The sequence below is a fragment of the Aulonocara sp. 'chitande type north' Nkhata Bay genome, linkage group LG4, assembly GCF_057382095.1.
Source record: "Aulonocara sp. 'chitande type north' Nkhata Bay isolate Kocher_YH1m ecotype deep benthic linkage group LG4, A_spYH_male_GT1.1, whole genome shotgun sequence".
NCBI classification, from domain to species: Eukaryota; Metazoa; Chordata; class Actinopteri; order Cichliformes; family Cichlidae; genus Aulonocara; species Aulonocara sp. 'chitande type north' Nkhata Bay.
The window spans coordinates 29,399,654-29,427,302 of record NC_141347.1 but is presented as its reverse complement, the minus strand read 5'-3'; the positions used below and the strand labels follow the sequence as shown (position 1 = coordinate 29,427,302).

The window sequence follows — 27,649 nt, the reverse complement described above, 5'->3', positions numbered from 1 at the left end:
GTGAACCAAACCAGTGATGGTAGCGGCAGACAGTGTCTGAGCGCACTGAGAAACTGCGATGCTGACAGATAACCCACACCATGTTTTCTAATAGGGTCATTTATCTAAGCTGTGACCACACCGAGGAACACAGCCAACAGCATCACAGAGGAGGAGGAGGAGCCCACACTGTAGCTTGCCTCATTCTGGCCAGACCATCCTACATAGGGACACTAAGGGGTGAGGAGGGTTGGGGGATCAAAATAAACCCTGGAGATTTTATTTACGTTTCCACTGTTTTAGGAAGCAAAAGTTGTGATTGAAATGTTGAAACGTGCTTTCGGTGTTATACAAGCTGTTTGATGTGAGTCTTCTGCTTAACTAAGAAGCTATTATTAGCAGACTGGCAACACTGGTGAACAGTCATCCCAGCTCTGAGGTAACAGCAGTATAATTCTTGGGCTTCGTGCACTTGCCAGACTACTATGTAGGCTGGAGTTATTTATACATGACCTTACGTCAAAATAGGCAAAATAACCAGTTGTAATTTTTACACTTTACAGGCTAAACAGTAAAAAGGTTACTTACTGAGCTAAAAGGTACTGATTTGTAGATTTTTGTTACTTTTTAGAATGAACCAGCGTAGTGAGGTGTGCTACTGATAGTGATGTTTTCATATATACTTTACATACATGAGACGGATAGCAATCTTCTCAACTAACTCTAGCATATTTCCTAACTATTACATTTTTTAATGTTAATTTTTGCTAGACTATTTGTAGACTACACTTGACGTTCTAAATGCCAATAAAGAAGGAGGATGATAAAAAGCAGTTTTTGGACTCTGTGCTTAACAAATTCAGGTGTTTAGCCAACACAGAACAGGTGCTGAACCAGCCGTCTAAATGAAATATTACTCAGTAAAAGTAACACCCAGGAGCTGATTTGGCAAAGAAATGCAGCTTTTTCTATGAATGGGAATATGAGCAACTCTGAACTACAGCTTGACTCATTCTAGCTGTCCTTGTTAGAATATAATTTAAAAGCGAAATAACCCACTGAGCTTTCTAGGAAATGGAAATGGGAGAGTATGATCCTGTATGTCTGAACTAGCTTTCCTGTCATCTTTTTAAACCCAAATTTACCTCCTTATTCACCCTGTATTCTCTCCGCAACTCCTTTCAACATGCTGCAAAAACAAGACAATGAAATCCCCATGTATGACTGGGTATAAGATTACTGCCGCTGTTGTTACATGTGGTTTTACTCAGATCGTCTTATTACAACAGTCCCCAAACATTGACTTCCATATTGGTGGTTTATGTGATATGTAAACTGAAAATGTCTCACTGCGGTAATTTTGCATTGTAAATAATATATGTGAATGCACCATCTGGTCATGCATCTGGTGCTGCTAGAAATGCCAGCGTTACATCACGGTGTTCACAGCCTTTGAGGAAAACTGGTTTTACCTCCTCATTTTTCCTCCACACCCTCCCACCGTCCACCCCCTTCCCTACACCTCAACCTTTTCTTTTAGACTTTTTCCAACAGCACTCAATTACTGTTGCAATCTCCACACTGCTATAAGGGCATTGCAGAAGAGAGGAACAAGAGGAGAACAGGATGATCTTACATGTGAATAGAGTGGAAAGTGGGACAAGGCAACCTAAGGCTACAAACTGCATTAAACTCATTGCAACCTCCCACCATGTCTTTTCTTGTTTCTTGCTTGTAGACACTAGCATGCGTGCATACACACAGACACACACACACAATGGTCTACTCTGCTTTAAGGTCAAAAGCCTTGTAGCCTTGGTATATGGCTTTCTATGTTTGGGGGAGCATTTCTCATCAAACTCCATCTTGTACTTCAGGGTCGTCTTATTTAGACTGCAAACTAGTTGTCAGATTTTTTATCTCTTCTTCAATAAAAATGGTGAACTTCACTTCAGCCACAGAATGTTTTAATCAGGCATACTGTAATTATACTTCTGGGGCGATCAAAAATTGAATGCATCTGCAAAGTTATCTCTCTGTGAAGATTACATTTAATTTAAACCCTGAACTTGTTTTCTGATATTGTGCTCAGTTTGAGGTGGTTGATGCCTGATTAACTAACTGCCTGAAGGTTCAGTGATCTGGCCATAAAAGTGAAGTGAGCTTGTTTTAAAAATTCTGGAGTATATTTTGAACTTGAAACCCCCTCTGTGTCCTTATATATTCCTATTTTCCTCTTGCTCATAACATAACATGTAGAATGTGAATAAATATGAACCGTGTGATGCACAAGCTTAAGTTAAGAGGAGTTCATGTGCGAGGTGTCGGCATTGGCTACGATACAGCTGAGCATCCAACAAGACAAGAAAATGGCTGAACACTGCTGTAACAGTCTAAAACCAGAGGCTGGCTTATTACATGATGGTTGCTGCCAGCCTCTTTCTAATCTTTTCTGCAAGAGCAGTAATTCTCCTCTTAAGTGACATTAAATTCTGTTGGATTTGAAAATTACTATATATAAAAATGCCAAACACAGCTTGATGTGAGTGAAGCCTTTGGTTCCCGAGGTGTAAAATCTTTAAATTGCAAACCTCACACCTTGTCCACATCTCATACTTTTTGCCCCCCACCAGCTTATTTTGTTCGCCCCTCCTAATAATATCTTTATCTTCCCTGGATGCTTCTGTGTGTCTTAGCCTCCAGTGATATGTCCTCATTTCCCACCTTTTATCCCCTGTCACTCATGTGTCCTCCTTTAATTCTTACTCGACTGCTTTGTGTGAACATATCTGCTTCCCCCTCAGTCTCTGAGGCCAAAGCCACATCCAGGTACATCTCTCGTGTTGTTTCTGTCTACATCTTGAGCATTTTTAATGTTTTTCCTCCACCCACAACCTGGCTCTTTTCCCACACAAAAAAAAGTTCACAGCTCTCACTTTTAGAAAATGGAGAGAAAACAGCCCCCTAAATCGATCCATCTCTCACATCCATTTGGCTCTACTTGCTTTTTTCCATTATTATAGCTTTTCATCTTTTCACACAGTCCCCCAATACTCTCAGAGTCCTTTCTCTTTAGAATACCAGGAATCATCAATGCATGGAACAAAATGCTTTGTAAAATTGCTATAAATTGTAAGTTGTTGCAATAGGTTTGCTTATAAAAGATAGTGATAATAACGCAGTGTTCCTCAAGACACCATATTATAACTGAGAGTGTTAGGTGGGTTTCTGGCCGAGAGAAACAGCAGTTTTGAAACTTTGACAGTTTCATTTCAGGGATATGTTCAGTCATGCATCACCCACAACTTGTTAATTAGACTTAAAAATGTGTCTATATTTAGCATGCTACAATCCAATAAGATCCCTGGAAAACATATTTATGCCAAAGATGAAACCATGAGTGTATGCAGTCCTTATACTACTTCCATTTGGGGGTTTAATTTGAGCAGGGAGGGTAATTCAGGGAGAATTAGCCTTAGATTAGAGATGATAGCATGAGGGAGCAGGACATGGCTTTCAGAAGCTCTAGTGCAAAATGGAGAAAATTGAACAAGATGAGGCGCCGACATACAGTAAAAGATGTCAACAACAGCCTCTGTGTTAAAATCTAAATATATGATATCTTTAGATTTATGATCACTTGGAGTATTTTGCTTATTTCATTTGACACTATATTAATGCTGCTGCATCTCTGGAACAAATCAATAAATTCTCTCTTTCTCACTACTGTGTTATTAAAACAACCTAATTTAGTGCAAAGCTGCAAAACAATACGTGAATAACAAAAAAGCAACTTGCACTAATAAATGCAAAGAAATGAAAACAATCTCTAGTAAATCACTGATAAAGAAAATGTTAATCATGAACTACTTTGACTAAAGAAGAGTTGATTAATTTTAGTTTTTTTCTAAAGCTTTTCTTCTAAACACTTCACAGTTTGTATAACGCAGCTTTCAGTTTCTCATTAACGGTTGGAAAAAAACTAAACATCCCTAAAGGTCAACTTGACTTTGGGGAATACCGATGAGCATGTCATGGCCTTCATTGCTAATCAAGAACCCACATTTTCAAATGCAAATATAATTATTAGTTTCAATTATTATTATTTTGACATCATTTTAACATTTTCATTGGGAATGAGCAGGATGGATAAGATTAGAAATGAGTATATCAGAGGGCTAGCTCAGGTTGACATGATTTGCACATGTGCAGAGGAGAGATAGTGGATATGTTGGGTAACAAATGGATAAAGGATGTTGAATGTGGAGCTTCCAAGCAGGAAAAGAGGAAGATTCATGGATATAGTGAAGGAGGACAAAGGGTTGGAGGCAGATGAATAGCATTCTCAGTATTTCTGCAGAAAATCTTTCAGTCTTGTTATTTCATTTCTCAAAAGTCATAATTGGTTCAATTGATTGTTTCAAATGCTATTTTTCTTCCTCAAACACCCCCGAGCTTTGGCAGCCCACCTGTATGTCCTGCAGAGTTCAAAATCGTTTACTTGTGTGGCACATTTATGTGACAGACAGAACTCTAAATTCATGTTATTCAGAATAAATTAGTTGTGGGAATAGGGGATAAATTGCTTACCCTTCCCCAAGGGTCAGGGCATTTAGCCATTGATATTTAGTGACATTTCCACCTGGTCCAAATGATGCTGAGAGCACAGACTGAGGTCAGAGTACAACTCAGACAAGCCCTGGGCTCTTCCCTCACACATATCAATACCTTCTTTAACCTCTTCTATTTAGATAGTACAACTCCCTGCCTACCACTATGATCTATAAAGTCAGAAAGTGATACACACAACCTTGCATGCAAGCCAGCAATTCAGCGTAAGTGATTTATACAGTCAATATCACTGCCTGTTCTCCAGTGTATATAACCCATGTTTTTCCTTTATAAACCTGTGGATAAAATACATTTAGCATCTTTAGCCATGACTCAAGCTTCTGTGCTAATGCCAAAGCATTATTTCAGTAATGCTTGAGTAGCACATCTGAAATGCATTCTTAATGTCTCACTCAGTAATACGTCAGCAGTGTCACATGGCTGCTATCCATTAATGCCAGCTGACTGAGGTATCATAAATCCAGAGAGATTCATCTTCTGCAGATTAAATGGAGCGGGAGAAGTTTAAGCTGTTGCCACCCCCTGACACCTCTGCCACCACACACACACACCCACACACACACACCCATAAAGAGACAAAAGTCTCACACACATGCACACACACAGTGCACAGAGAGCCAAGAGATGTCAAGCGAGTTGGATACTGAAGCCAAAGTAGCATGGAGATAGGCTAGTGATGCCTGAGGGTTGAAAGTGATGCCACAGCACAAAGCACACATAGACACATTCAAATGGACACACTAACACACACAACGGACAGGAAAAATGACAAACACACAGGGACACTTGAACTAGCAGCACTGACCTTAAAGCTCCAGTAGTTGGGCTGTTGCTGTGAAGTTTCAGGAAGGGAGACAGAGAGAATAGTTAGATATTTATGTCTCTGCTTATAGCTTAAGTTAAATATAAACAGAATATTGCGCAGAGCAAAGTAAACTAGTTACAAGACAGAGTCACGCTGCAGGCCACAAAAAGTTTTGCATTTTCCTCCAGAAAGCGTCATTTGAACTCATTAATATTACTGACAGCCTCATCTAATAGGGCTCTCTGAAGTATTAAATGATTGGTGTTAATGCAAGTGGTCTCTGTGTTTTGCAAGCACTGGGTTCCAGCGTACCTAAAACAAGATTGCGTTGTTGGCTGTAACTGGTGAAGGTGAGGAAATGAAAAGAATGAAATCGAATCAAGCAAGCAACCCACTCTGTAGCGGCAACGCTGGCCTCTCTCCCAGACTTCACCACCACAGGCAACCGAGCACTCTGCCTCCCGCTTGCCGTCTCCTGTCTCATCCATTCCCAATCCACCAGCTGCGCTCTTTTCATCAGAACCTCGAAATCTCACCTGCTTATTTTCGCCAGTGCATGCTGTATTTCTCATCTGTCCATTTGCCCTTCCTGCTGCTCTGCCACATACTAAAAGGCGCTCGCATTTTGGCAGAGGTCTCTGGCTTTCTATAAAGCCATAATTACCTCACAGTCAAATCCAGGCCAATCCACTGATGGCTCCAAAATACCTTAAACTGACATGGAAATTAAAAAAAAAAAGATTGCAAAAGTCCATGAATTTTAATTCTAATCCAAACTGTTATTCTTGTTCTTATTCTTATCTGCAGGCAATTTTCAGTCCATTCAGTCCCCGTTCTCCAGAACCCACATTAGTCTCCTGGCAGATGAATTTTTTTTCTTTTTCTTTTTTTTTTAAGCGACAAGTTTTGATTTATGATAGTTGGTGGTTTTTCATTACCCGCCTCCCATTCTAATACAGTCTCAACAAAAGCCAGATTATTTCTGTAAACACGAGAATCAGGGCCAGTGATTACTAACTTATTGCAACCCAAGCTTTCACTTAGTGTTCCCTCACTCTTTTTCAGCTCAGGTGTTTCTGTCACTCCATTTCCTTCCGTCTTCTCTTTTCGTATCGAGATGCAACTGTTTGCTTGGCCTTGACACAGAATGAAGTGCTATAATTAAATTAATACAAAGCAGTAAAGTTTCCTGGGCAAGAAGGTAGCAGCAGTAAACTACTGTGTGCTGAAACCCCCTTTGCAGCTCTTTTCAGTCAGTATACAAGGTGTTTTATGGCTCTGATGAAAACAGGAGAGGAAAACTTTAAATGTTTTGTAGCTACTTTACATAAATGAACAGATAATTATTTTATATTATCAGTTTTGAATTAAAGTGTGAATCTTGAACGCCACACCAACAAAAAGAATTAAAAAAAAAATAAAAATCACAAATGCACTAAAAAGACAATAAATGCTTTTTACTTCTAGAGCTATTCTACTAAAATTTTATTATTCTAATGATGAATTATTATTATTTTTCCCAGTACTTTGACTTTTTGCATCAATAGCACACATGATGGCTCGATGGTGTAGCGGTTCACGCCATCTAACAAGCAAAAGATCCCATCCCAGGAGGAGACAAATCCTTTTGAGGGTGTGTCAGGAAGTGCATCCAGCGTAAAAAAAAATATGCCAAATCAAACGTGCCGAGTGGGTCCCTTGTGAATAAAGGAGCAGCTGGAAGCAGCCACATCTACAGCACTCACGGAAATCATGTCTATATGGTTACCTAAAAATAAAAAGTTGCCAGAATAGCAAAATTTAATTGATTTTTTTTAGACAGAAGATACTGTATATACACACAAACAGGCTGGAGAGGGGGGAGCTAAATATCAAAATACATTTCCATGTTTCCCTGATATCTACGCTGCACTGATTGTACACTTCTCTTGAATAATAAAAGTCCATTTAATATGTTTAATAGGCTGCTGAGGTCCCGATAGACTCAATAGACTCAAGGACAGCTTTTACAACAGGGCAATGGCCCTAATCAGTGCAAACAGCTGACCTGATTGACTACCTCCCTGGACTTTTTTTGGGGGGGGGAAACAACAATAACAATAATAATATTTATAAAAAACAACGTGCAACAATAATTAATGTGCAATAATAACAGTGTGCAATACACAAAGACTTATTCTTCATTTTATTACTAAGTTAAGTTACTGTGATGTGTTGTGTTGTGTTGCATATAGTGCCAACGTGCAACAGTTTTCCAAGTTCATCATACTATTGTACTATGTATGACTGTACAATGACAATAAAGAGTTATCTTATCTTATCTTTAAATCAGCATGTAGTTTGGACTCAGCATTAGTCTTGGGATCGACTGCACCAACCTACCAGAACATCCCAAAAAGGGAAAAATATCCATAGCTCAGAATATCTGCGCCATTCATTACAAATCTGTGTTTTGTTATATATGATAGACAACAGCTTTAGAAGGCTGCTCTAAAATTATTCAGGTTTCGTGAAGTGGCTGCTGTCTTTGAGTTCATCTGTGCTTGTCTCTTCTTTTTTTATACTGCATCTCCACTATATAAACAAAACCTGCTTGGAGCTTACACAGTATACAATACAAAAATGGTTTAATAATCCTGTGATATGGGCCGAACAACAGTAACAAACTAACCACCTAAAAAATGAAAGACTGAAACCTTTAAATCTCACTCAAAGCATTGTGTGCCATTTTGTTATTTTATTCTCCAAGTAATGTTTTGCTAGTGTAGAGTGGAGTTGTTCTAAGTATAATTTTAAATGTGTATGACTGTGCTTAGGCTCACTGGCTCTGAGACAAGTGGGACGCAAATTTATATGGCGCTTAATCTCTACCCACGCTTCTTTTTCCCCGTGGTATATAAATTTCTACCAACATGTCAAAGCAGTTGCTAGAGAAGATGACTCTTTGGTGTGATGTCCCCTGCCAAACTCTAATGCCTTATATTGTTGCTGTCCATAGAAAACCACTCATCTTCAAAGTCCACAGGATTAAATTAACCAACATTGGTGATAATAAAGAGAAAACTCTTTGTGGATGATTTTAAAAAGTTCTCGTTGTTCACAGGAACACACTGGATTTGTAAATCATCTGGTCAAAAAGCAGACTCTCAGTTAGAGATTGAAGGTCAGTGATAAAGTGGGTCGCTTTTGGGGATATGCCAATACACAATCCTTCAGGACTGGACTTAAACTGAACTTCAATACCTGATCATGAGTCCATCATTTATTAACTGTAGCCACTGAGTTTTGTCCTTGACAATTTGTCGAACTGACAGGAGCTCAGGGGCAGCACCGGTGCATCATAAATAATTGCTGTTCATTTGTTCTGACAACCTTAATGATTTTATTTTCCCACAAAGCTGAATGACTCAGAGGCTTGGCTTTAATGGTGCAGAAGTGATTTGTGGTCTTGTGTGTCTGTCTCTTCCCAGTGTTTCTCTGTTTGTTGCTTTAATGAGGCTAACTCACACTAAAGTAAACACATTTTTATTGTTCTTTAACCGTTGCTCTGCTCTGACAGCTGCAGATACACTTCACTTGGACTTTGATTTGCAAATATTCGAATGTGAATGTGAGAGAGAGCAAACTGGAGAGGGCTTATTTCAATGTAGATTATTTCTCTTTAGCAGTTGTCCATGCAGGCAATAATCACTGCCATTAAAGAACATCTTCTGGGAAGAAATCATATTCAACACCTTAGCCTATAGTGCCAGTCGTTATCACTCTAATCCCAGATGAACAGATGACAGAGTAACTCTTGACTGTAGCTCTGCTACTTAGCTCAAATCTACACATTGTCATTTTTTAACTTCCACTTGAATTAAATAGGCTGCAAGCCCCACTTAGACAAAATTACTGATAGATGTTTGAACTTAGGGCTGGAGGGTTAAATGCATTTTTCACTGCAAAGTTAAGACATCTATATATTTACGCATAAGCTTGTGTTTGTGCACTTACTGGGGTTAACCACAGAAATCTAACAGAAGGACTTAGTCTCGCAGAGTGGAGCGCTGCATTACCTGACCTGCATGTAAAACAGGCTGCACTCGCTCCACCCCTCCTCCACCTCTGTCTCTTTCTCATGTCGTCATCCTCTCTGCACCCCCGCCCCCCTCAAATCAACCCTTCTTACTCTTTCTCCCTCGATCCTCCTCCAGTCCGGTGTTGTGTCTAAACATCACAGCAGCTTCTCCGTCTCTCTCTCTCTTAAAAACGCACACATTAATCAGCAAATTACTGCTCAAACAGAGACACAAAGGACGCTGTGAACAGCTTATACATCAGCCCCCGTGTAGCTTGCTTTGTGAGCATATGCACGCCGTCTATACAACCACAACAAGCACAACAGGTATGCACTCTAATCCCAGCGAGCACATGCCCTCCCAGAAACACACAAACACACAAACTCTCTGCGGCAGCCTCCAGTTTCCAGTCTCATCTCACCTGCAGTGCACCTGTGCCTGTCCACCACTCCAGTCATCCCAGGCTGTTCGTCAGGTACAGTGAATCCTCATCGTGCTTTCGCCTGTCTCTCCCTCCCTGAGCTTCTCTTACCCACCTCCCTCTCTTTCACTCAATCTCCCTCTCTCGCTGTCTCGCTCTACAGTTGCACATGCGGCGGAAACTCTTTATTTAATTCATTACAACACCAGCCGATTAACTCCTTCGCAGATGGGTGGCTGGGTCCTGCTGGTGCTGGCTAATTGAGCAGTGGGCTGCTTCACAGGCTGCTGCGCTCCTCTCCAGCTCCTCCTCCCACCCTCCCTCCTTCCTTGCTGTCCATGCTCTGCAAAACCACAAGATGACAAGAAATCCTGGGCTCTGCTGCTTCCTTCCCTGAGTGAAAATGCCCTGTCACCTATGGATCTGTCCACTCCACAGGCTGACACTTAATTTGAGAAAAACACCTACCTTGAGCTTATTATTCCCCTGTCTCTTCTGGATTCATTGCACAATTCATCCCTCTCTACACAACCTGACCTTTGCAATGCGATATCCCCACCTACCATACATGGGAGAGGTTACCAAGGCAACTACGGACTCCACCTGCCGTTCAACCACCCTCCCGCTCGCTCGCTCACTCCGTCACTCTCTTTGATTCTTTCCCTTCGCCCCTGATGTGCTTTTCTTGTCACATCATTACACTAAATCTACCCGGTTTTAACACAGCAGCTGCACTGGAACACAGAGAGCATGTTTCTGCGTAGTGTGTGTGAGACAGAGAGCCATGAAACTGGTCAAAGCATGAAGCACATTTAGAAAGGGGAAAACAAAAAGCGAGGAGAGCAGAGGAGAAAGATTATTTCGATGTGTCCGCACCTTAGCAGAACCCCTGCTCTGGTCTGAACCCCTCTTCTGAAGGCGGCACCATGCTGAGTAGCATCCTGTTGCAGCACCTCCGGCTCGGTTCTTTGATCTTTGTATTTTTTTAATCAGGGTTTCAACATTTTGTGCTAATTTGAGAGGACATCTCTCATCTTTAACTCTATGTAAAGTTTTGCTACTTCTTCAAGAAGTAAAACAAAACAAAGCATTTTATAATGACACCTGTTACACCTACAAAACTACCTGACGCACCTCTTTCACGTCTTTTCTATCTAGGTCGGTGTCAAACTGCGTGCTCGTTTCACTGTTGATATCACCAGCAAGATGCTTGTTTTTTTACCATTTAATAATCCATTTAACTCCACCTAAGTAATGGGGCATTCTGTGTGTACAGACAGCATGGTTTTTTTTTTTGTTTTGTTTTTTGGTGATGTCACCCACTGAGAAAACAGTAGTATGTCCTGAATTAAAAGCAGCACCTGCCAAAAAAGCACCATAAATGGAGTAAAACCCTGCAAGCTGGTTCAAGGCAAGCAACTTGAGCTGCGCTACGTCATACAAACGTAACATGATTCACGTCCTGCTGTCGTATATCAATAACACTGTCCCCATTTGATGGTGTATTTATACTTTTCTCTCCCTATAACAAATCAGTGCTGCTGGAGCCCTGCACCCACCTGTTGGCTCCCCTATCACTCCCAAATTTCTGCGCGTGTGATATTTGTGGGGGAAGAGATGTTCTCTGGGCTAAGATACCAAATTCTAGCTCTGCTGCTGTAATAAATTAGTCATTTCAAGCTTGAGTTGTCTTTTGGAAGTATCTCTGGAAATGGCAACAAAGTGAAAAATAGAAACAGTCGCAAGTACATTAACTAATAAATTAATATTAATTACTTGTTCTCTTGCAGATCGCTCTGATGTACCCCTCATGCTGGCGTGGGAGGGTGAGGGCGACGGTGGGTTGTGGTGAGGGCTGTGGTGTGGATGCTGAAGCTGCTGCTGCTGCTGCTGTTGTTGGTACTTGCTCTTCAGGTGATCCATGAAGGCGTCCCTCTTGCGTTCCATGTCAGCTTTGTGCAGGTTGGTCAGGGCCTCCAGGCTCTGCGCCGCACTGACTGTGTGCCGGTGCTCAGACGTATGCACCAGACCAACATTGGAGAAGCGCCGAGCATTGTTCCCCAGCGTCCGGTATTCCCGTGGATATTCCAGGTCATCTCTTGAGATCATGTGACCGCCAACACGCTCGGGATCTAAGAGACGAGGAAAGGGAGGACAAAGGAAAGGGAGAAAGGGAGGAAAGAAGGGTGGGAAGTATGCAGGAGAGAGGTGAATCATCACCCACACAAGCATGCAGAAAGATTTTAAGGTGGAGACGTACATACACACAGCAGGCACACATAGGTGGAAACAAATGAAGCAGAGAAGGAGAGTGGAAATATAAGGTACAAGAGAGAGCGAGAGAGAAAGAGAGAGAGAAATGGGATGGGATGTTAGACTATTTGCCACCAGGACAGAGCAGTTCCTTGCAGAATTATTGATTTCAAATGCTGAGGGAAGAAAAATGAGAAAAGTAAAATGCTTCTGCGGTACATCAAAGGAAGAAGCTCAAACTGAATTTGTTTTGCTGGATATTCCATTGTGATATGCCTGCTTGTCATCTTAAGTGGCTTTCATTGTTTTCTTGGAGAAACAGTGAAAAACAAACTACTGAAAATTGAGGTGATTGAAAGTCACATGGGAACATGAAGAGAACAGCATTTTCATTTCTCTCACTGTTCTTGTCCTTCCTCACCAACTCCTGTCGATCTGTGTGAGCATGCCCTCCATCCCATAACCCCGTGAGACATTTTCTCTACATATTCTTACTGTCTCTGCTGAAAGGTACTGATCCGGCTGTCCATTTTTAAGGAGGTGCTTCAAACTGACAGCCCTTGGCCTTTTGTCAGCTCTCTAACTGACAGACAACACAGCCCAAGGTGGAAGGAAAGAAAAGGACAGAAAAGGAGACAGTTGGAAGAAGACAGTGCGATTACACACACACACACACACACACACACACACACACACACACACACACACAAATAATTGTGTGACTTGAATCATGAATGAATGATGGTGCGATAAAGAGCAGAGAACCTTTCAACCAGTAAGTTACCTTGCTTAGGAAAACAGGCCCCAGCGTTGGCTAGAAGAGAAACATGCCAAAGGTTAATATATGTGTTTGTGCACAGATGTGCAACCAAACACACCAGAACACATGACCATCAGAAAAGGGCTATCAAGAAATGATAGCACTTCGTCTGAATTACGATAAGTTAATGCATTATATATGCATTGTGATGTATTCATAAGGGTTCACATATGGTGAAATGGCTTTCTATGAATGCTAATAGTGTCTGACGGTAACTTGCAGAATGGTGAATGACTACAATCATGAATTTTACACAGAAATAATGTTTCCTAAAACTCCAACACATTTAACTCTAACAAAATATTAAACGTCAGCAGGTAGACAAGCATTTTTCTTTTCAACTCGATAATAAAAACTAATATTATTTAAAGTAAAAGCATGAAAAGTGCTGAGGCTTAATAGGGCTGAATGAAGTGCACCATATGTACATTAAATTCACATCAGCAACATTAGCACGAGCTGAACAAGTGAGCAGCGGAGGGAGGCTCCTCGGGGCAGAAGCAACAAATGGACTGTTAATGAACGCACAAGTGACGAGAAAGCCGGCCAGATGGAGGCTCCGACGCTCTCTGGTGGAGAAACCTTAACACAGAAGGAGTCTGTTAAGAGCCGAAGGTCTGTGATCACTCCATGGCAGCTGCAATCAAACCGTGCACTCATTGTGAACCCATTTCTCACTCTCTTCGTTCGCCGAAAGATTCTGCACTTAAGTGTGAACTGCTGTCTCAACACCCCGCCCTACCACCCCGCACGTTATGAAGTGCTGATAAACTGAACAGGCAAAAGGCAAAATGGACTGACCTCCGAGCTAATAGCATTAGCATTGAGCTCTCCACTGCACACCAAGGCTGACGGCCATACTCATTTGGCCCCCTCTCAGTTTCCCAGATCTCTGGTTTACACCTCATTAGGCTGGAGCTTATTGTGCATCAGCTAACAAGGACCTGACTCAAGGGCCCCATTACAATGGCTGGCAAAGCTGTGCCTATGTAGTATGGCTTATTATGCAACTGAGTAGCAGCGTTGACAGTGAAAAGCTGAGTACACTAGGCTGCCTATAGACAGGCATAAAACTAAGAAGAGAACGAAACATCAGCAAACATTTATAGTACAGCCAAGAGTTTTATAGAGTCCTATAGACTGACTGTGAAACTTTTCACAGTGAATACCCCCTCAAAAAACATTTGGCTCTTCGAGTGCCATCATTACAGCCAGTATTAAAATACAGTAGATATATAGTATATCTACTATAATTAGATATATAGTAATAGTATTTTTACTTGAAGTTAAGACAACACATGGGAAAACGTTTTAAGGGTAACGAGGGCTAAATCTACAGCAAAATACAAGCACTGGTGGCAAGCCCTTATTAACTGTTAGCTAAATAATTCAAACCTCTTAACAACAATAATGCATCAGTGCTGGTTAATGCCTGGAAAAAAACATTTAGGACATTATCACTACACGGTTGTTCTCTAGAATGATGGCGTAAGCAACTAAACTGGCCTGTATATGATTTTCTTTCTTTCTCCTGGAAATTAAGTTTAAAAAGTGGGGATAATTTTATGATACTCCTTTGCTAGGCATGTTTTCACGTCTGATTATCAAGAATCTGTCAACTACAGAGGAGTTTCCTTAGGCTTATGTATCTCAGGGAAACAAGATGAGTGTAGAAATGTTTCCTATCTTCAAAATGAGTTCAACAGATGTCAGATAATTGGAAATTCTTTAATATCAGGTCTGTATTCAGACCAATATGCTATGTGGCTGTGCATATGTTTTAGTAAGATTTTATGTCATAGCAGAAGTCAAATGGCTTGCAAACGTCAACCAAAATGAATAACTCAGTATTTCTTTGTAACACTCGTTTCAAATCCAACCCAAAAACTTTCCAAACTGCAGTTTGTGGATATTCTTTGCAAAGCTGTACACAAAGCCCTCCATCTTAAAAACAGCGGGAGTAAAAGTTGTGTGGGCAGGAGCGTAAGAATAGAAAATGGAAACAGGTTATTCATCTTTACTTTCGTCATTCTCAGCCAATATATTTCCACATAAGCTGGCAGACAATAACCCTGACAGCCAAAACAATCTGTAAAAGCCCACGCAATGGCAGCATCATTTAAACACACATAAAAAGACGGGTTGGGGGAGGATTTCTAGTGTACACTATATAACAAGAAAGCACTTTCTGTCACAAAGTCTGGGTCTGCAGCGCACCAAATTGCAACTACAAAGCGCCTCCGGGAAAAGTTGCAGGATGTTGGTCAGCTAAAAAACAGAGGACTTGAATGACAACAGGAGCCTGCAATGAGAACTGATAAGATCTGTGAGCCCAATGAGGCCTGAGCTGCATTACCAAGATAGAGGCCACAGTCAAGTGCATTAACCTGTCTAAATAAAAAGAGCCTGCTGCGGCAAGCTCAGAGAGATAACACAAGACAAACAGAGGAGAAGAAATTACAATCCTGGAAAAATAGATACTATAATACAGTCCAAAAAATCCCAACAAAAAACAACTAACAACAAATGCAGCCTGATTGCACAGTCCAACTCCAGTGATGTTTCTCCCGGTTTATGCAAAATGCATGAAGTCTGAAACCATCTTCCATCAGTGAAGATTTTTCTACAAATTACAGATTATGCATAAAAAGAAAGTTGCTTAAAAAACAGGGCTCATACTAGTCATTTCCCCCCCATAATCACCTCATCCTCCTTAACGTTTCTCATCTATCTTTAAATGTAGGCAATTTCAGTTTCTGATGAGGTATTTGCCAAACCACCCACAAAAACTATTAAGAGACATACATGCATAATATTAATCTCTATCACTACAACCAAATTCTGGACTGTATACGAAAACGTGTTCTTACAGCCACCCACTGAGCTGGAGTTTCAGCTCAGGAAGAGAACTTGCTACTCATCATATGCAAAGACATATGGTATGGAGAATCAGGAGAAGGGGTTTGGATTCGCTTTTTGCTGGATTTGGAAGAGGCAGCCTGTGCAGCTTTATATTTTCGGGATGTTAAACATGTGGGTCAGAGAGAGCAGGGGGTGTATGAGAAGTTTTAAGTCCCACAGCATGATAAGAGAGCTTCAAGGTGCAAATAATCAGAGCTCTGGATTCCTTAATAGCTAAATCTAATTTCACAGGCACTTCAAAACACTTGAGTCTGCACATATTGTGCCATATGCAGGTGCAATTTAAGGCTTCTGAATAAGCATTGTTTGAGAGGATACAAATATGAATAAACATTCTTTTGACATAAAAAAAAACCATGATGCTTGCAGTTAAACAGTATTTTGGAGATGCAGTTATTGATAAATGTGGAGCATTTCTCCTTTAATCAATAATCATTTGGTCTGCACAATGTCAGAAAAAAATGAATATTTCTGTTATCATTTCCAACAGTTAAAGGTGATATCTTTAGTTTTCGAAAGTACTCTGGTGAAACACTAAAGAAGCTAAAATGCTATCATCTAGCTAAACAAGTTAATCAGTAACTAACTGAGGGATTGCTTGTCTACTTATTTAGGTGGCAGTAAGAAACAGGAGGAAAGAAAGCTATTTTTCCTATCTGTGAAATGTGAAATAGTTAAAGTATGAAGTATTTTCTAAGTTACTTTGTGTCTGAAATCTCTGGCACATGCTTTTTTCTAGTGTTTTTCAATAGTCTCGACTGTGCATTATCAGACAGCAAGAAGCAGAAGTGGCAAGAGGGAATAAATTAACGAGTAAGTGTAGCAATAGCTAAGAAAAACTCAATCATCTCTTCTAATTGGCCCTCTGGCCCTGTTGTTGCTATCAAAAATATTTTTTATAAGTGAAACTTCTTTTGATTTTTGAAGTAAGTATTTATTTTTATAACTCAATGTCCTCCCTATGCAGACGGTTGGGAAAACAAGGCGAGCACTTCCCTGTAAAGGCAATCTAATTTACTGCTACCAAGGCAAAGCTCTTTGCGGAATGCCGGCTGCAGCAGGACAGACTAGTTGATTATTAAACCTGTGAAAAAGTGGGGAAGATGTAAAATTAAGCAGAAGTAGGTAAAAAACTGCAAATTGCAAATCCGGCTCGTCTGTTGAGGCTAAAGGCAAAAGGAAATTTGCAAAGCCTAAAGCTGTTAGCAATTTTAACTCGGTGCACTCCAGTGGGAACACTTAAAACAAACAACCAGAAGGAAAGAAGGGCATGTCAGGATTAACTATAACCTCATGAAAACCCAACAATCAGGACATTATAAACCCTGCAGGTCACAACTCAAGAAAGAGGCTATATCTCCATAATGAATAAGCCGTAAAAAGAGTACTGTGAGCTGCATTATCAAAGATAGAACAAGGGTGGTTAAAAGTCAGGTAAGGTTAAGATGAGGTAAAATGCAGTCGCTACTGATTTTCCAACTGCAACAAGTGACTTGTGTCACAGTGATTGCAAGCTGTCACACATCTTGAAATCTACCGTAGCTGATATGAAGGCAACCATTTGAGTTTCATTGAATACAGCGCCAAAAAATGACTATGAACTTGTAAAAATAACCCCCCCTTCTCTCTTCTCTTGCTCTCTCACTGTTTGCGTCTGCTATACACTTAGAGCGATCAGGCTCCGGGTTAAAACACACACACACACATATAACCCAGCAGGCATGTGCTATTCAGTTTTTTCTCTCCATTAAGGTAATCTCTAAAAGCTCAGAGGCACTGCTGTGCCAGGAGAGGAGAGTTAAAAGGGGTGAAAGTGACGGCTGGGCAGAGAGAGCAAGCCATCAGGAGAAGGGCAGCCTGCCTGTCTGAGCTGCTGGATGGAATAACAGGCCAAGGCAATCATAAGGCTCCAGACAGCCTCACATATAACTGACAGAGACAACTGTAATCTGTTGCGCCACACAAAGCGATGGGGGGGACGCCTACTTGATCATTAAAACATGTACAATACAAAGCAACACGCCCATCTTTTCACCTTTTGCCCTCCACTGTCTATCTATTATCTGTGCCTCTCTCCCACCCACAAACCCAGCAGCCTCTAACTTTGTTTCCGTGTCAAACCTGGGAATACTACAGAGGCAGCCAAGTTAAAATTGCAGCAGTAATGTGGATCCAGCAAAACACCTGTTAATACACAAAGGCACACAATCGAGCAATTAGAGCACGCTACGGCTCCTCTGAAACATCTCCGGGGCCGTCTGTGGCTGCAAACGACAAATGTGTGTGTACTCAACTGGAGGATGAATGCGAGAGATGGAATATAAGTGTGACAAAGACATTCTGGAAGGGGAGGAGAGACCTGGGGAGAAACAGGTGGTGGTAGCTAGCGTATTGCATCTCTTTGTTTCACTTATCGTTCTGGTAAAAGCTGGCTGTCTTTTTTTTTTCTTTCAAAAATAACAGCAGTCCAGCAGCAGGTGAGAAAGCCTCTTAATTACAGCCTGTTGTCGAACCCGGTCAGGCAGCATGGTATTGCCACTGGGTGTGAGGAAGACACTCCAAACACACTACATTACATCAGTGCTGCTACATTTACCTCACTGGGGAGCTCTACAATAGGTTGCCAGATGGAGACAGGCAGGCGTGTTAGAGTTAAGAGAGAGCTGATGAAAAATACGTTTGGCGAGAGATACTTCAAAGAGCTGCAACCTAACCTCGAATCTCAACAGTGTTTTAGCTCATTTACAACAGCCAAACAACAATTTTAAGTAAATCCACCACACAGTATGTCTGGTTGCAGTTACAAAGTTTGATTTAAAGTGTGTACATCACCAAAACGATCCTTAAACTTATCCTTATAGGCCATAAAGAGACACTTTGGGAAAAGATTTTCTACTTCTTATCAAACCAGAGTGCGATTAGAAAATTACATATTTTAATTCCAGTGAATCAAATCTGTAAATTAAGGAGTAAATAGCAACCCTATACCAATGAGTCCAGTCAACACGGACTGTGATTGAACTTGTTATAAAAATCCCCCGGCTGCACTGCTGCCAAATGAAGCAAATGAAATCCTACAACCATTTTAGTCACAGCAGTATGAGGCCGCCTCTTCACTGAATGTGCCACGCTCAGTAACCTTCGAAGGGTCCAAACCACCGGAGAGGAGATAGAGATACATATAAAAACGAACAGTGAAATGAAATTGATAATATTATGGTGACAACTGATAGTCTGGGTTTAGAGACACATTACATCTCGAGTAGAACGCTAGAAAAAAACAACAATAAAAAACCCCAAAGAGGACATTGTACACTCTCAGTATGAATGACAGAGATGCCCGAGTCATCATAACATCTTAAACAAGCTGCTGCTGACAATACAACCTCTGGCAGGGCGATGTAATGAGATTGGCCCGTTGCCACATATACAGTGTATAAACACTGGGCACAATCAGCTGCACACACATAGCAGAGCTTGGCACAAACTGGTAGATGGTGTAGAAATCTGCAGACCACCTTTTAAAGTATCTGCATGGGTCCATCCTGTAAATGATGATGCATTATTATAGCTAATAAGATTCCTCATTGATCGCTGTTGCAAATGTGTCTTCCTGACTGATCCTGCCCACATGGAGATCAGAGTACAGTTTCAGTAACAGAGGAGTAAATGGTTCAGGTAAGTTTCTTCAGACATCAGGAATGTGAACTCCAGTTGAAACGCTAAAATCCAGGTCTATTTTCTTTTCTACTGATTTAAGGAGGAGTGTTAATGTATAACCACAATGACCTGACTCTACTGTATGCAGAGAGCAAACAACAGGAATTGTGTGGACCACATCTGGTTTGGTAGAAAAGGTCCTGTATACACTTTTCTCTCGCTTACTACACTCTCTAAGTGGCACCTGAACAGTTAAATACCAAATGGAGTTTTTGCCTTGTCCCTCTAAAATAGCATGATGCAATACACTGCTGAGCCTTTGAGTCAAGTAATGAAAGGAGCAACAAAACAAAGCATAAAAAAACAGCATCGCCTGTGGCCTTATCCAACTGTTTTTTCTTGTTTTCATTAGACGAATGCAGCACACTGAACTTTGAAACAATGGACGTCACTGCATGCGGAATACTGAATTTCCTTTTAAGGATTTAAAACAATCAGTTATTTTCCACGGCTGCATTTTCCTTTTCTTAAATTCATAACTGGGTGCCAATTTAGTTTACCGACTAGTAGCAGGTGACCCAAATGCTAAAAGGCTATAATGCAGTTGCCTGGGTGTGAATCGGCCTCAAAGACAGTCACTGCAAGTCTTCCCCTGGTCTTTCTCACATTCTTCTCTTTGCTGTTCTATCACAATAAAAGCCAAAATGTCTCAACTTTAAGAAACCAGGTTCTAGGTTTGAACCCACTGGTCCCCTCAGGCCTTTTTCTGGGGATTTGGCGTGTTTTCTTATTGCATGCACTGATTCAAGTGGAGTCCAAAGAAAGGTCCTCAAATTAGATCCACTCCGTGTGCCTAAATTGGCTTCAGGTGCAGCAGCGAGCATGAAATGTTGTCTGTTTCTTTATATTAGCCCTGTGATGGACTGGTAATCTTTCACCCTATGGCATCTGGGATAGGCTCCACTCCTCCTGCGACCCTGAACTGGATAAGCAGCTAAGAACATGGAAGGAAATAAAGATGGAAATGAAAAACCTCGAGATATAGTGGCATAATAAATCACGCCTTGAAAAAAGTAAAACTGAACACCAAACCACCAAACAAAAACATAAAGGATGGAGCTTTATACAAGTTAATGTGATTGTAGAGAAACAAACTATTTCGGGAGAGAGAAAGGGGACAGAGGCAAAATCCAAAGTTTTCCTGAGGGTTTCAACATGACTGTTTATCTTGCAAACAGGCCAACTCTGGCAAAGGCAAATGGATGACAACACTCATCCAATCAGGATCTGCCAGCTGTCCTCTTATCTTGCTCTCATATCAATAAATAAATCTCTCTAAGAACACACATGAACCGCTTGAAAAAAAGAGGTGCTCCCACTAAAAGCATTCAAGCTGCTGCATTGCACAACCATGTCTGAAGGACAGGGGGAGCCATAGTTAAAAATTAGAAAGCGGGAAGTGAAACGTTGCTAGAGGTCGCAGATAACAAAGGAAGCACCATAATGGCTGACAATAACTCTATCTTAAATTGGTTAGGTCTAATGGGTCATTATCTGCCCCACAGGCCCTGTTTTATTAACAGCAGGACACACCTGCACACACACAGTCACATATCCACATATCCAGATGCTTGCTAGAGTTTATAATGCAGCACACCCTAACTATAACATGACTGATGATGTGAAATCTGGTCGAGTAGCTGAGGCAGCAATGAAAATCTGAGGATATAAAAGGAAGATTTAAGAAGCCTTCGCTATCTGTGTTGATAACCTGAATGTTTACATATTCATAAGATGAGCAGGGTTATAATGACAGAGGGGGCAAGACGGGATGAGAGCAGTACTAAGAGAGCTATAAAGCTTTTTACAGCTGTGCTTCTATGTGTTCCTACAATGCGGACTGTAAAAAGCTATTAAAACATACATAAAGACCACTATAATCATGGTATATATAATAATGAAGCAAATAACTGGTGTAATAACTAAGAATGACCACCCAACCCTACTGCTCTACAGAGCTCCTATTTTATATTGCACATCATTTTCCTCTGATCTCAACTTTCATATTCTCCTGGCATCCTGGATGTAAAAATAATGTAATGTCTGAGTGGTAGTTCTGTCAGCTTCTCTCCCTGCTGCCAGCGGCCAAAAAAATCTATTATCCCAGCGTTAAAGGAGAGCGCCACCCATATTACTCGTAAAAGTCTTTTCAAATGTTTGTGGGAGTACCACTGAAAAACACAGAGGGGTCTAAACCCTATAACTTAAAAAAATCTGAGGCTGAGAAGCTAGAAAGGCTATGTAAGCTGTTGGTGGTCTAGTTGCACGATAGGTAGCGTTCTGCTGCATCAATTTTGATGTATTTTTCCCCTCCTTCGTGGCAATATAGGAGGGGAATGCTGAATTCACTGGCGTGCACTCTTATGTAAATACACCTTTGTAATCTCTGAGGGCCACCCACAAGCACAATTATAGGAAGTAGTGTTAGAAGCACATACATTTTTAGAAATAGATTCAAGCAGAAGAAGTGAATTTCTTGTTATAGTACAGACTGATGGTTCATTAAGTTTGCTTTGGACAGGTCAGCGTGCTTTCCTGTTTCTTTGCTCCACAGGCTGGCAGCATCAGGCTGATTTCAAAACATCCATCTGCAGGTATGTCAACAGTCTCGGTAAGACACCCGAGGTAAAAGTGAGAGATGTGGAATGGCTCTTCAAAGATACCGCAAGAACCAGCTTTCAACTTCTAAAATGCTCCTTTGGGTAAAACCAGCAGGTACACAATGAAAAGAGTTGTGAAATAAAAGACGACTAACATAAAAATGCTTGTACATGATGGAAGTGTTGAGGGTATTCTTTCCTCGGGCGAGAAATCATTCTTCTTCTCTGCAGTGATCAGACAGGATGAATAATATTAAATTAAATAAATTACCAGATTGTTGAAAGCTCTTAAAAGGTAACAAAGAAAATGCATGCTGAGGTGACAAAGACAAAGGAATTTACCCATGATATTGTTTGAATAGAGCTAATATACCTTCTCCAGTAACAATGAGTGTGATCTTTTAATGACTTACAGTTGACTAGAATAGAATAGAATAGAATAGCCTTTATTGTCATTGTACAGAGTACAACGAAATTGGAGTGCCACTCCCTTGGTGCAAGTTTCAATAATAAATATAAATGTAAAATATAAAAAGTACAAAAAAAACAATCGTAAGTACTCAAACAATAGTATGTACAATATATACAGGATAGCAGCATTAATATAATGACAGTATGAATAGCAGCATAATATAATGACAGTGACGGTATGGAATAGGTTCAATTGTTTTTGTGCTTATTTACTACGGTGATCGCTCTGGGAAAGAAGCTATCCCTGAATCTGTTTGTCCTGGTTTTATGTGACCTGTACCGTCGGCCTGACGGTAATAGTTCAAACAGTTGGTTGCTGGGGTGAGAGTGGTCCTTGATGATATTGCCAGCTCTGCTGAGGTACCGAGAGTTTGCAGTGACCTCCAGGCTGGGCAGAGAGCAGCCAGTGATCTTCTGGGCTGTGTTGATGACCCTCTGCAGTACTTTCCTGTCTGCAGCTGAGCACCCTGCATACCATGTTGTTATGCCGTACGTTAGGATGCTCTCTATGGTGGCTCTGTAAAATGTCACCAGCAGCCTCTCCTCCAGGTTGTTCCTCCTGAGCACTCTCAGAAAGTGGAGACGCTGCTGGGCCTTTTTAACCACCGCTGTAGTATTTGCAGTCCAGGAGAGGTCATCAGATATCTGCACGCCCAGAAACCTCATGGAGTGTACCCTCTCCACACAGCTACAACCCTTATTAATTTATTTACACTGAATAAACGCTAACAAATGACGCATTCCACTGCTAAAGAAACACAGCACTGCATAGGCAAGCAGGGTAACTGCAAGCACTTACTACTGTTTCTTCTTGTTATTGTATCTAATTAAACAGTCGGCCCCAAAATAACATCATTAATAAGATTATGCCTATTCTAATATCAATTTACTGGAATGAAAGCCAAAACCTAATTTGCAAAGCTGAGGCTGTGTGTCTAAGTTTTCCAAATGATCATGTAATGATGTGTAATTTACACTAAATCTTGTCACCACAGCTCTGGTAAGGTTACTTATTTTTATAGGGCAGGATTACTGAGCCGGTTCTGACATGTAGTTGCCGTCACCCCTCCCAACAGACCTGCTGCCAAGCCTCTTGTAGTATTAGCATTTTCATTCCAGACAGAGCCAACAGGCTAACCTAACGAGCAATCTCCCACAGGAACACATCTGTTGTCAGATTAGTTAGGCTCTGACCATGGGTCATCAATCAAAGTGGTGGATTACATTATGTACTGGAATTCATTCATTACTTACATCAGCTGATTAAATGGCATGAAGAGATGTAGAAAGAGCAATAGAGAGATGCCCGAAAATTGAGGGGGGGGAAGTTAAAGCATTCAGCTCCACAAATCAAACAGGATTAAATGTGAGTACAGTGAAACTGAGAAAAATGTGAATTGGCACCGAAACAAATGCATGCCTTGCTGCCTTTCAATCGGCAACATTATCATTTGTAAATGTCAATGTGCTCAACTTGATAACAAATCTATTTGCTATTCTTCATTTTTCTCAAACGGCACACATGAAAACATAGGGTACTTTCTGATACAGTGGCGTTTTTTAATGCAGATTTGCTCAAATAAGTCCTTTGTCTTAAATTTGGTTGTAAAAATATTAATATTTTGTTATTGCCTAATAAATAACAGTGTATAATAGGTTTTGTTATTTCTTGTTTATTTAAGACAGGTGGTCTAATGAAATTGTTAGGCACTCTTATGGGAACAAGAAGCTGTAGGGCATCGTGTTGGCACCATGTGAAGCCAAAAGGATCAATGATGAGGCCCTAACAGCCTAAGGATAAGCTAGACCTTTACCACAGTCATCTTTGTCTCTGCTAAAGTGTTTTCTGGCTCCTAGATAGAAGCTACAATTAGCTTTTCATGTCTTCTACCTGGAGGGGCAGGCATGCAGTCACAGTCACAGAATTGCTGATTTCCTTCAAATTGTGACAATAAACAGAAGCAATTTTCCTCTTTGATGGGAATTATCCTGACAGTTTAATTGGAATGCCGCTGCCAGAATTTTTTTTAATTGGAGGAACAAAACACACACAAAACTTACCTACAAGAAACTGGAAAAGAAATATAAAGGATCAATCAAAACAACCAGTACTTAGCCGCTATGAGTTTGACAGCGACTGTCACTGCAGATCGGTTACCTTGGCAACAGGTCAGCTGTTCTGCAAAGCCGTCAGCAGTTAGCTAACCCCCAAACACACGCGCGCACACACACACATTTGTCCAACAAGCATATGGTTAAAGGTTGCACAAGCATTATGGTGTGAGACGTAGCTAGCGACAGATGTGGCACAAGCAGGGTAGCGGAGATTACAAGTTGCTGAGACAACATGGCACATGAATCTGTGTTATGATACGGATCATCATGTGTCACAGTACAAACTGCTCTCTGTCAACTGGATCAGAGAGAAGACAAATAGAAAATCAGAAGATAGGAGGTAGGAGGTGGGTTTTGCTCCAGATGTCTGGTAGGAAACGGCTTTTAAAGGGCTAAGTTAAAGAAAAAGAAAAAAATTAAACACGCCTCTTTCATCTTCAAATCACATTTTCAAGTCGTCTGCTTTTGTGTTAACAAAACCCCTCATCTATTAGGACAGTCAGATCAGAAAACGCGCATGCTGAAAAAGTGTCACAAACACAAAGACGCCATGTTCATTTGAAGTCAAGCGAAAACTGTGACACAGATCAGAAAGGAATTCCCATATCTAGGATTTCAGCTTATTTAGCGGGGCTTTGTCATGACTGCTGTGATCCCAGTAGTAGAGGGGGGAGATGAACGGCACACAGCAGTCCCTAGTGGGGTGTCAGAGTAATTGCTTATTTTTAACCAGTCCCCAGAGGGCATCACAATGTGGGTAGCGGAGAAGCTCGACTAAACACTCCAAAACAGCAGCTCCACCTGCTCCTCCATATCTCCGTTGTCTGTCTCTTTGTCTTCATCACAAAGGTCAAAACAACAAATTCAACCTGGCAGGCTGAACTTTACCATTTACTTCAGTATGTGTCCCTCGGTAGTGTCAAAAGCCAAGCACAGAAAATATAAAGTATATTAGAGACACTGTCACAGTATAACTGGGAATTATGGTCAATAAAATGTTTGCCATTTTGTATTTATGGCAGGATTTGTCGATGTAATGAAATGACTTCACTGTACAGTGTACGTGAAGGATAAACTAAAACTCAAAGATCCCCAGGCGTACATTTATTTTTAAGTTCACTACTTAAAAAAACAGTTTCCCCATCACTGTGCAAGCTTTTACACAGGTGAGGATAAAATCAATTTTTAAATGTTACTGTTCTTTATATTATATGGTATGATCATACCGTCTGTCAGTACTGATGATGCTTCTGTTTAGGGAATTATAAAAACTTTAAAAAGCATGGTTTTAGTGAATTTTATCTTTATTTTTTTTGCTGTACATTAGAGACTATTTTCCAGAATTTCTTTTTCTTTTCATGAGGAAAAAAAGGCATGACCTGATTTCAAGTGTTTTTTGCTCCAATAATCCACAGAGAAGCAGAGCAGCTTGCTTAGAGGGCATCTGAAAGACATTTCATCTAGTAAATAAGTGGATCCTCTGTAGCTGGTATTGCTTCTGTTCAATGTAACTTACAGTATTATGCTTTAATAGTGGGATGCTGCATTCTCTAGATAATGCACCATTATTTCATGTCGCTGTGCTTTCCGATCGCTTTTGAAGTACAGCAAGATTGAGTTACCTTGTCTTAACTAAATAAAATTTTGCATCTTTCTCATTCATCTTCTCTTGCGCTTGAACAATTGTCCTTCTAGGCATCACATTAGTGGAGACAAAACTCTGCAACAATCTATGCTACTTGTCTGTTTTCCCTATTCATTTATCATGTGCCCTGTGATCGTCATGCCTCTTAAAGATGTCTCTTTCCTCCTTTATCTCGCGTTTCTACTGCATGTCTCTATGTCTTTCATTTGGGTTGGCGTGCAAAAAGATGAATGGGGTGGGGCAGTTTTACAGATGGATGCGTGGGGTTCTGTTGTGATGTACTGTAGGTGAGCGGGGAAGAGCAGCCAGTTGGCACGAAAGAGGAGGAGGAGATGACGAGTTAGACGTTAACAAGCTGTCGCTGCCAACACAACACAGCGCCCAATGCAACAACAAAAACAACAGAGACAACCCCCCGACAAGCCCGGTGCTATAAACAGCAATCAATATGAATCCAACACCGTTCCACCCACAGAGAAGAGGTACCCACTTTAGGTCAAGCTTGGACCAATTGAAACAAAATTAATGTGCGAAATCAAGCAGAAGCCTCCGGGTATGCAGAGATGCCAAGACCGGCAGTTCCTCAAATGGACACTTGAGGGTGGATCCAAACGAGAGTCAATCCCAACAGACTCTCACGTTAAAATGACCATTAAAAAGCACGTTTATGGTCTGGCACAAAAAACCCCTGAAGAGTTCTGATTTGAGATCGTTCCTCCCTTCACAACAACTGCAGGTGTGATTCTGTTTCTTTATCTCACTAGTTTAGATTTTATTTTTAGCATTTAAGTGGCATTACCTGACAAATAATATGAATTATTATGTGGTACAGCACATTCAGATGCATGTGCTATGGTTTTGGTTTGAAAAATTTTTAGTGTTTTAATAACTTAGTTAGCATTCAGCAGTCAACTGTGTGTAGTATTTACCTACTTAATTAGGCTCTGCCAGATTATACTTGTGTTTCTGGCGTTCCCAAACATCTGTGTTGCCAACAAGGAAATTATGGAGTGCCCTCTGGTGGACAATTTATTTAATATCAGCAATAATAACATGGTTGAAGGGTTTCTCCCATCTGTCTTTTACCCTTTTAAATGTCATTTATCAGGATTGCAAATGCAGATACTGATAGATAAGCACATAGCCAATATTGGTTATAATGTCTAAAATCAATCGGACATTAGTAGACAGCTGCACTGGCTTTG

At 40.8% G+C, this 27,649-nt stretch overlaps 1 protein-coding gene across 1 annotated transcript in view; it reads right to left on the bottom strand.

Moving 5' to 3' along the window:
- The window catches only part of srcin1a (SRC kinase signaling inhibitor 1a), a 110,181-nt gene that overhangs the window by 34,440 nt on the left and 48,092 nt on the right, over positions 1-27,649 (bottom strand). Inside the window, exons 2-4 of the mRNA XM_086289727.1 lie at positions 12,936-12,965; positions 11,675-12,030; positions 5,417-5,443 (exon numbers count right to left, since the gene is read on the bottom strand). Coding sequence (XP_086145853.1) covers positions 5,417-5,443; positions 11,675-12,030; positions 12,936-12,965 — 413 coding nt within the window. The remainder of the gene's footprint in view (positions 1-5,416; positions 5,444-11,674; positions 12,031-12,935; positions 12,966-27,649) is intronic.